The sequence below is a fragment of the Lucilia sericata genome, unplaced genomic scaffold (genome assembly GCF_015586225.1).
Source record: "Lucilia sericata isolate MDLA Ls3-8-SP2 unplaced genomic scaffold, ASM1558622v1 Contig000414F_arrow, whole genome shotgun sequence".
NCBI lineage: Eukaryota > Metazoa > Arthropoda > Insecta > Diptera > Calliphoridae > Lucilia > Lucilia sericata.
In genome coordinates, this window is record NW_023994432.1 from 106,333 (window position 1) to 117,508 (window position 11,176).

The 11,176-nt window shown below is 35.8% G+C and overlaps 1 protein-coding gene across 1 annotated transcript; it reads left to right on the forward strand.

The window, feature by feature from the left end:
• The first annotated feature begins 6,090 nt into the window (after positions 1 to 6,090).
• Positions 6,091 to 8,103, forward strand: LOC119604655. The gene is made up of 3 exons (XM_037957415.1): positions 6,091 to 6,934; positions 7,001 to 7,438; positions 7,494 to 8,103. Exons 1-3 carry the CDS (start codon positions 6,653 to 6,655, stop codon positions 8,097 to 8,099), a joined length of 1,326 nt encoding a protein of 441 aa, XP_037813343.1. The 5' UTR covers positions 6,091 to 6,652; the 3' UTR covers positions 8,100 to 8,103.
• Positions 8,104 to 11,176: the final 3,073 nt, after the last annotated feature.

Genomic DNA, 11,176 nt, shown 5'->3' on the forward strand with positions numbered 1-11,176 from the left:
GCTAAAATTTACTTACACAATAGCATTTTAAGTCATTATTTTAACACGGTGATGTCATTGGAGGCAAGTACTTACCACAAGCGATTACAAGTAATTAGAAAAAGTAGTCATTGTAAATCGCATGAAAAAACGTATACAGCTTCTATTTCTTTACTGGCAACATGACTAATGAATTAGAAAGTATTTATATAATACATTATTAGTAAGACCTTATTAGACCACTTCTATGTAATCCAGGCGATATGTAGTAGTCATTGAAAAGTATGTTGTTAGGTAAGTAATTACAATTGAAAGCTATTACCTAGTTTTTGCTAGGTTGCTTTATTTGATAATGAAATATATGCTTTTAAGTGTTTTTTGGAAGTGGGCCTTATATGGGAGCTATGACCAATAATGGACCGATCCGTAAAAAAATTGGTAGAATGATTTGTATGTTCACAAAACATATTCAGCTCGAATTTTATCTCAATAGCTTTATTTATCAATAAAATATGTGCGTTTAGGTGATTTTCGACAGTGGACCTTATATGGGAGCTATGACCAATTGTGGACCTACTGAGATTTTGTGTTGACATATCGACATATTTGAGGGAGTTATTAATGATACACTAATTTTCGGGAATATATACCTTTGTATGGGGGCTATGGGAAATGTTGAATCGATTATTTTGATTGATGATGAATGTGGGACAAAATTCATAGAATTATCTTTTGTAGTTTCTGAGAAAACGGCTTAAGGATTACAAAAAAACATGTAATTTTTTCGAGGTAGTCTGAAATTTTCACTCATAACTTTAACGTTGTGAACCGATTTTGCTGATTTTCAATACCAGACTGCTTAGGAAAACAGCGAATACTTTTGGTGAATTTGGTTTTTTTCTTTTGCTTAGTTTTAACGTGAGCATGTTTTAGGCAGACAGGCAGACGGACATAGCTAAATCGACTCAGAATAAGGAACCAGAATATATATACTTTGTTGGGTCTCAGATGAATATTTCTTGGTGTTACACATAACAAACTTATACCCTCTTCGCCACTGATGGTGGTGGAGGGTATAAATAAAAATGCAAATTGTGGACTGATCCGGAAAAAATTTCACTGAATGATTTATATCTATATACAAAATATATTCACATCAAGTTCTACACTGATAGCTTTATTAATCAATGAATTATGCGCATTTAAGTGATTTTCATATGTGGACCTTATATGGGAGCTATGACCGATTATGGACCGATCCGGAACAAATTTCGTAGGGTAATTCATATATACACAAAACACATTCATGTCGAATTTTACGCCCATAAGCTTTATTTATCAATAAAATATGTTCATTTAAGTGATTTTCAAAGGTGGACCTCATACGGGAGCAATGACCAATGTATAAAATTTTGTGTTGATACCGATATATTTGAGGAAGTTATTAACGATAAATTAATTTCCGGGAATATGTACCTTTGTATGGGGGCTATGGGAAATTTTGGATTGATTGTTACAATTTTAAACATAATTAATCTATAGATGGAAAAAATAATCTGTGACAAAATTTGTCGAATTATCTTAGGTAGTTTCTGAGAAAACTACTCAAGAATTAGGAAAAAAACTTAATTTTTATCAAAGTAGTCTGAAATTTTTACTCATAACTTTTTACGTTGTGAACCGATTTTACTGATCTTCAATACCAAACTGCTTAGGAAAACAGTGATTATTCCCAGTGAATTTGGTTGATTTCATTTAGTTTTAACGTGAGCGTTAAAACTAAATGAAATCTTCAGTAAACTTTAAAATATTTAACTAAACTAACTTTATTTAACTCAAAATTATGTTTTAAAAGTTTGAAACCATTTTCTCCCATTTTATATTATTAAACTACGAAAAATAGGGTTTATTTCACCATCATTGGAAAATATGAACATATTCAGGAGAAATAATAAAATGTTCGTTTTTTAGAACATTCGTCAATATTTTACTATTCTGGGTGAAAGATTGATAAAAAATAATTTTTGAAAAAAAATTAATTATGAAAATTTTATTTTAGGTATTATTTTATTTCCCTTGTTTTAATTATAAATGTATATGATAATTATGATATTCCATTCCAGCGTTTTTTTCTTCTATTTATCCAAGACACAAACCTTAAAATACTATATAATAATGTACTATATATACAACTATGAACTCTTCCAAGCAAATATCATTAAAGCCCCCTTCACACGAGCACACGAGTAATATGATCTGTCAAAATTTTGTGTAGAAGAGAACGGATGGGATCGTCTAAACGCAATATGTAATGAAACCATCACACATTGAGAGAAAATACGGATGGAAAATTTTACAGTCGTATGGCTCTCTTCATTTTTTGAAATGATTCAAAAAACAAGCAAGTCGTATTAGATCAGGGATGTATTTTTATGTAAACACATACAAAAAAAGTGAAACAGCTGTTCCATCTTACTTTGTTATTGTTTTATACCAATCGTGTAAACACAAAAAATATAAATCATACGACTTTTATTCTCTTTTTTGTCATACGGATGGAATTTCATTTTACTTTTTCATTAGACTTGTCGTACGTAAAGTGTGACCGTGTGAAAGGCCCTTAAAAGATACAAAACAAAAACAATATCAGCTGTTAAACTTAGTTACAAAAAGCAAAAATAAAACTTGAAGCTGAATATAAAATTAGCAAAATTAGATTTTAGACAAATCATTCACTTTCTAAACGAATAAAAGAGAGTTCCGACATAAAAAGGTTCCTCTTTCGCAACGAATTCCCTATAATTCTTAAAGATGAGTGTTATGAGTATGAGTTATAAAAGTTGTGTATTTACTCCGCGATGCTGCATTCAATGCCGATTATAATTTATGAGATGAAGATGTACCATAATACGAAACTACAAACTGATATCTAAATCTTTATAGGATTAGTTTCCTTATAAGCACAACAATCTTTGTTTCAAATGTGTATTACAAATAAAGTCGAATAAAGTGACGAATTTAAAATGTTTATGTTTATTTGTAAAATTAAGCCGAATATTGAGATATGTTAAAGTTTTATATTCTATTCATCCAATACATTCAACTGATTTCTATTCAAAAATTAAAATTTTATACCGAAGATTCGAAATCTCAGAAACCGATAGTTATGTATTCTATTGTCATAGTCTTTTGTCCTAAACGGCCATTACAAAATGTCCCTTCAGAAAATCACTTGAACACACATTACTTATTACTAAATTACGATATAGATACAAAATTTGACTGAAATATAGCTTTTATGTACAGAAATTTTGCTTAAAGATTTTTTACGATCGGTTTATAATTGGTCATATCTCCCATATTAAGTCCTTCCACTAAAAGCAATTTAACCGTATTAAACTACCCGCAAGGGTATCACCAGGCGGTGATAACGGGAATAACGACCCCGCGGACCCTAGTTGTGGCAGGTATGGAGAGCGCACTAAAATGGTGCAAAAGCTTGATGAAGTCTTGTGTCAGGGCGAGAGGATACCGCCCTAAATTAAGTATCCATCCACAGGGGTACCCTCTAGAGAGGAGTAGTTAGAAGGTTGACAACTTCGTGGATCCCTAGTCAGCAACATTGAAGGAAAAATCCAGGCGCGACGGCTTCCATAGTGGACGGCTTCCTGGTCAGCGTCTGCTTCCATGTTAGGAACTGCTGATTCTACACCTGGCGGATAGGTTAAAAACGCAAACCCTAAACAACAACGAATATGAAAAACAATGGAAACAAGGTTACGGTGCAGGGAGTAATAAACCCAGTACCGGCGGCAGTAGAGAGCGAGAGAACAGGCTCTCCGTCGTCGATATCCAGTTACTGTAATACTTCTACTTCAGTAGCACACCTGGCTGAAGCAGAAGCTAATGCTACAGGCAATTCAAAAGACAAGGAGCCGTGGAACGTGGAAAATCCTTTTCAGAGAAGTTCTGGAATGCAGAGGACGCCACCTACACCATCATCGAGATCAACGCCGGCGCAGACTACAACAAACGCGAATTACACCAACCAAGAACACAACGCTAGTAAAAATAGCCCATTCTTGGAACTAGGAAATATGATAGATGTGTTAATAAAACTCATGAAGGGGAAAAATAACATATTTATTCCTATTAAGGAGCAGGCATGGGCCATAAAAAACATGTATAATAAGGCGAAGCTGCAAACGGAAGGAAAAGAACCATCACAAGCTATGGAGATAAGCGTGAAGGCAACACAAACAACACCAAAACTGTGCCCAACTGAAGCCCCTCAGAAAAGAAGTAGAGACTCTGGAGAAGAATCGCCGAAAATACAAGCAAAAAAAAGGAGTAAAAAGGCTGATAAATTGCAGAAAGAGAAGCAAGAAAGCGAAGGACCTAGACCAGAAGAGCCTCCGTTAGATGAAATTAAGACGTGGAAAACGGTTAAAAATAAGAGTAAACCTAGAAAAAGGAGGAATGCCGCCATGATAATCACCGCGAAAGGGGACACGTCATATGCGGACATTCTGAAGCAACTCAAAGGAGATCCATCCCTAAAGGACGTGGGAGAAAGCGTATCTCGAATAAGAAGGACACAGAAAGGAGAGCTCCTGCTTGAGATTAATACCAAGGATCAAGCAAGTGTGGATCTATTCCGTGGACAAATGAAGAAGTCTATTGGCCCTAAAGCTGAGATCATGACTCGAAGGCAGGAGACAATTATAGAATGTAGAGATATCGACGAGGTCACAACAAAAGATGATATTCGCAGGCGCCGTGTTATAAAGCCATAGGTAATAAAGCCATATGGCCTTATTTCTCAATGAAATGAGAAATATAACCATATGGCTTTATTGCCTACACCCAAGTGCAATATCACCATAAACTAAAAGCAACCAAAGTTGAAATAACGCCATAACAGTAAAATAGTTACGGTTACAAATTGACAAAAGAATCAGTTGCCAATAATTCCTCAAAATTCAAAAATGAAATAAATCCCTAAAAATATTTTTGGGAAGTTATTTCATTATATTACTTTTATATCACGAAATAAAAAAAATATATGTTTGATAGCCGGCCTTCGGCCGGGCGCCAGGGTTTTCTCCTCTGAGATATATTGGACACCGGCTTCGCTAAAAATACACTTTCCGTGTAACAAGAGCGTTCGACCTTAGGCCGGCTATTTAGGAAATCTTTACTAAGCGAAGCCGGTGTTGGACATATCATAGAGAAGAAAGTCCTTGCGCCCGGCCGTAGGCCGGCTATTTAGGAAATCTTTACTAAGCGAAGCCGGTGTTGGACATATTATAGAGTTGTAAATCCTTGCGTCCGGCCGTAGGCCGGCTATTTAGGAAATCTTTACTAAGCGAAGCCGGTGTTGGACATACCATAGAGAAGAAAGTCCTTGCGCCCGGCCGTAGGCCGGCTATTTAGGAAATCTTTACTAAGCGAAGCCGGTGTTGGACATATTATAGAGTTGTAAATCCTTGCGTCCGGCCGTAGGCCGGCTATTTAGGAAATCTTTACTAAGCGAAGCCGGTGTTGGACATACCATAGAGAAGAAAGTCCTTGCGCCCGGCCGTAGGCCGGCTATTTAGGAAATCTTTACTAAGCGAAGCCGGTGTTGGACATATTATAGAGTTGTAAATCCTTGCGTCCGGCCGTAGGCCGGCTATTTAGAAAATTTTTATTAAGCGATTAAACTGAAATGTATTAAACTTTGGAGCCCCACTCGATGCGCGACCTAGTTTTTTTTAAAAATGTCACTATATAAAGTATTCCGTATTCGTTATATAAAGTATTCCGGAACAGAATTTTTTTAGTTAATCATGTTATCTACACAGTGTAAATTTAATAAAAAAATATATATTTTTCTAAAATAAAGTTTGCATATACATACAAACTATTTCATTATTTAAATAAAATAAATGCTTGGTATTTTTAGATTTTTTCATGAATAATTCAAAAAAATAACAAAGTTTTTCTACGTTTTATCGGAAATTTTCAAATATAAAAATGTAAACAATAACAAACTCTGACATCAGTGCGTACCAGTCAAGTGAAGAAAAAATAATCAGCTGATTGATTAACAGCACCTTATGTAAATTCGCCTTGAACTTATCAAAAGAAAAAGTAGCGGTACTGACTATGTATTATTTTTTTATTATTACATTATCAATTCAGTATACTAACCTCGTGTTGCAAGCAAACATCATCAGAAAATTAAATCAAATAATAAAATGGAAGAGGCCCAAATATACGAATATGAATTAATACCTGGATTTAGGGCATCCAGCAAATTATTATACATAAAAGATGAAGAACAAATATTTAAATATAGATATAGCAGAAATAGTATTAAATATTATTATTGCTATGAAAAAAACTGTAACGTTGGTGTTGCGGTGGACTTAAATAACACAATATATTGCCGAAAAAGTGGAAAATTCCAAACTCATAATCATGGACCACAAGGTGAACTTTTTAGAAAATTGGAAGTTATCAATGCAATTAAATGTAAAGTTCAAAATGCGCCAATTAAAAGATTAAGTGTACGTGATATATTTGACCAACAATGTAAAAAATTTAAAGAAGCTTCCAAAACAATAGAATATGGAAGAATGCGCAGACAACTATTCAATATAAAAAAAAAAAATTTCCTAAATCTCCAATGACTTTTAGTAACATCATTGAAGTATTTAAAAATGAAGAAGTTGTTCAAAAATTTGCCATGTCCAGATATAACAGTGAAGAAAAATTTTATACTGATACAATAATTACTGAGAATTTCTCATACACTCTTTTCGTTTCGCCAACAATTTCAAAAACTATACAATCAATGAGCAGCACGTCTGAGCCACGTAATTACGTAATGGATGCAACTTTTAATGTGGTTCCAACATCGAAGGATTTTAAGCAATTGCTCATTATTCATTTCGTTCACTGCGAACATGTAAGTAACATGTAATATGACTAGAAACAAATTCATTAAAATAAATTACTTTTCTTCCGCTTACAGACGTTTCCATTTATATATGTTTTGATGTCCAAGAAATCAGAAGAAGCATATACGCACATGTTGCATTATTTAAAGTCCAATATATTAGATTTGCAACCAAACAGAGTTATAACTGATTATGAAAATGGGCTTCGAAATGCTATTAAAAAGTTGTACCCAACAGTAAAACTCGTTGGTTGTTGGTTTCATTACACACAAGCATTGCGGCGAAAGGCTTTGAAAATTCCTGGATTTATAAATGAGTTAAATAAGAATAATCAGGCTAAAGTTTTCTTTAATAAATTCTTATATTTGCCATTGTTAAAACCAAACGATATAACAGCAGCATACCAAATTTTGAAAGCAGATGCAATGGATGTAAAATATATTAAAGGAAAGATGACAGAAAGCTATTTTCAACCTTTCATCAAATATTTTGATTCTTACTGGATGAAAAAGGTATTATACAGTTTATTTTATTAAAAGAAAAAAATATATTTTCTTTTTGTTTAAGGAAAAAGTAACGAACTTCTCTGTGTACAAAGAACCGATCCGAACAAGCAACGCCGCAGAAGGCTTTCATAGGCAGCTTAATATGCAGCTTCCAAAACATGGCAATTTTTATAGATTTCTTGACTGTTTATGCGATTTAGATGCGGTTAAGTCAAGTGATTTTTTAAAATCCATTTCCGGATGCATATCTTTATACACAAAGAGTAACACTTACCTTGAAAAGCGAAACAAATTTATACAGAAGCAATATCAGCTACTGAGGGAGAAGAAAATAACACTGAATACTTTACTCGGACAGTTCTCTAAAATGAAGAACTGTATGATTGAGGAAAGTTTCATTAATACAATTGACAGCGATGACGACGAATCAGATACAAATAGCAGTGGAGAAGACAGCACTGACACAATAGAAAAAGAACAACAATATCTTACGTGTATTATTTGTTGTGAAAGGGAAAGGCAAATACTGTTTGATCCATGCAAACATTTCAAACTTTGTCAACCATGTTACCAACAACTGAAAGAAAGTGCTAAGCAAAAAGGAACACAAACATTGTGTCCAATTTGTCGTGCCATTATCAAGAATGGTACATTTATATATTATTAATTATTAAAAATTTTGAAACATTTCATTTGTGTACTGAATTTTATTACATTTCATTTGTGAACTGAACTTTATTATATTCATTTGTGAAGTGAACTACATTTTTTTTTGTAAATAAATTTGAATTATGTGTTGAGGCCCGCGACAGCGCCTCCGAGACAGCAGATGAAGACTGCCTTGACTTGGACATAGAGCCCCTACTTTAAATGTGCCCCTTCTGCTCGCTACGCTTCTGAATGGTGCTTAAGGAGATTGACAGGTGTCAAAAACTGACGTCCTGTCAATCAACTTAAGCGCCATTGCAGTTTTTTCTTTAATAAAAAAAAACCTCAGCAGCGTCAGCAGCAAACAAACCCTAAAACCCAAACCTGAAAATAAAGGAATTTATAACGTTTAAAAAAAAAAAAAAAAAAAAAAAAAAAAAAAAAAAAACCTCAGCAGCGTCAGCAGCAAACAAACCCTAAAACCCAAACCTGAAAATAAAGGAATTTATAACGTTTAACCAAACCTGTGTTCTTACTCACCTTGAACCACAAGTAAGTGCAACCTGCATTTTATTTCCAAAGTTAATTATTTGTAAATAATTAACTTTGGTTTTGTGTTGTTTCAACTACGTTGAAACAGCTCCAACAACAAATTTCCCTACTAGAGACAGAAATTTGTTTATTATGAAAAAAATTAAATGAGCAATAACACCATAATGGTTTTATTTCATTCCTTACATGGAAATAAAGTCATATGGCCTTATTTCTCAATGAAATGAGAAATATAACCATATGGCTTTATTACCTATGGCTTTATAGCACGGCGCCATATTCGCAACGCCTTTCTTACTCAACTAGGCGTATCCGAAATGAAACTAGAAGACATTAAGAGCTTGAGGAGAGCCTACGGCGGCACTCAGACGGCAACAATAAGTCTTCCTTCGGAAATATGCTACCGACTCCTACAAATTGGAAAGGTGAAGATAGGATGGGTAGTATGTCGCATTAGAGAAAGGGTGAACATTCGGCAATGCTATAGATGCTTGGGGTACGGACACATGGCAAAGTATTGTACAAATCCTCAAGACAGATCTAAACTGTGTAGAAGGTGCGGAATAAGTGGGCACATAGCAAAGGACTGCACAAAAGATCCAGAATGCATGCTCTGCAAACAAAGGCAAAGAGGAGAAACCAACCATGTGGCAGGTAGCGGAAGATGTCCAGTTTTCAAAGAAGCACTGGAAAAAGTCCGCAGATGAGATTTATCCAACTTAATCTCAACCACTGTCGGGCGGCACAGGACCTGCTTTCGCAGACTATCTGCGAAACTGGTGTTGATGTCGCCATTATATGTGAACAACACAGAAATCTTCAAACAAGCGTCTGGGCCAAGGACAAGTCTAGCAAAACAGCGATATGGGCATGTGGAAAGCGTGCGATAGAGAACACCCAAAAACAATTGGAAGAAGGATTTGTAAGAGCCAAAATAGGAGGCATATACATATATAGCTGTTACGCCCCACCTAGCGCATCAATCGAGCAATTCGAACAAATGCTAAACCGGCTGAAAAGAGACGCGGAAACCCACAATCCAAAAATTATCGCCGGAGATTTTAACGCGTGGTCTACTGAGTGGGGAAGTAGATCCACTAACAACAGAGGTCGCATCTTACTGGAAACATTTTCCAGTGATGATTTAACCTTAGTTAATAAGGGCGATGCTAACACCTTCAGAGCAAGAGGTCTAGGTTCAATTGTGGATCTTACATTTGTTAGTAGTTCTATGGCACGAAGGATCGACTGGAAAGTCAGTGAACAGTACACTCACAGCGACCATCAGGCCATAATCTTCACTATTGAGGAATCAAATACGAAGTATAGCGCAAAGAACACAGCACACACGAGTTTTAGAGGGTGGGCATCCAACAAGCTTGATGAAGAATCCTTCAAGGTTGCAATCACTAGTAGCCTAACATTGGAAGGTACAGCGACAGAAATGGCTAGACAACTAATGTCAAAATTAAGAGAAGCATGTGACATATCCATGCCGAGAAGAAGGATCACTGAAAACAGGCCGCCGACCTACTGGTGGAACATGGAAATAAGTAATCTCCGAAAGAAATGCTTAAAATCCAGAAGGAGAAGCCAACGCCGACGAAACCGACATGATTTCATGGAAAGACAACAGGAATACAAAATAGCGAGAAGAGAATTCCAAAACGCTATTTCAAGAAGCAAGCGCAAATGCTTTGGAGAAATATGTCTCGAGGCAGAAGCAGACCCCTGGGGGAAAGCATATAAAGTAGTTACTTCTCGTTTGAAGGCAGGAAGATCTCCACAACCTACCTGTCCCCTCTTAGTAAGAAGAATAGTTGAAACTTTGTTTCCTGAACATATCAACGTTCTGTTCACAAGAGACACAGCTATAAGTCGCGAGACAATAACGGCAGTAACGGAGGAAGAGCTGGTTCAAATGGCAATGCTGTTATCTGACAAAAAAGCCCCAGGACCAGATTGTATTCCAAATAGAGCAGTGAAAATAGCGATATTATGCGCTCCAAGCCTATTCGCTAAAGTGTTCAATAGTTGTTTGGAAGAAGGTATATTCCCAGAAAGGTGGAAGAAACAAACATTAGTTCTAATTCCGAAACCTAATAAACCCTTGGGAGAGCCTTCATCCTACAGACCTATATGTCTTCTTGATTCCATTGGCAAGACCTTGGAAAGCGTTATATACAAACGACTACTTCCTGCTGTGGAAGCAAAGGGTGGACTCTCCGACCGTCAATACGGATTCAGGAAGTCAAGATCCACGATCGATGCAATAAACATTGTAGTGAATACAGCTAAAAAGGCGATTGAAGGACAAGGAGCGGACAGAAAATATTGTGCAATAATAACCCTCGACGTGAAAAACGCATTTAATACTGCGGATTGGGGACGTATCATGGATACCCTATGCAGACTTGGAGTACCCGAGTACTTGACAAGGATTATTGGGAGCTACTTCTCCAACAGAGAGCTTTACTACAACACTGACGATGGCAAGAGTACATACACCATAACCGCAGGTGTTCCACAGGGTTCGGTCTTAGG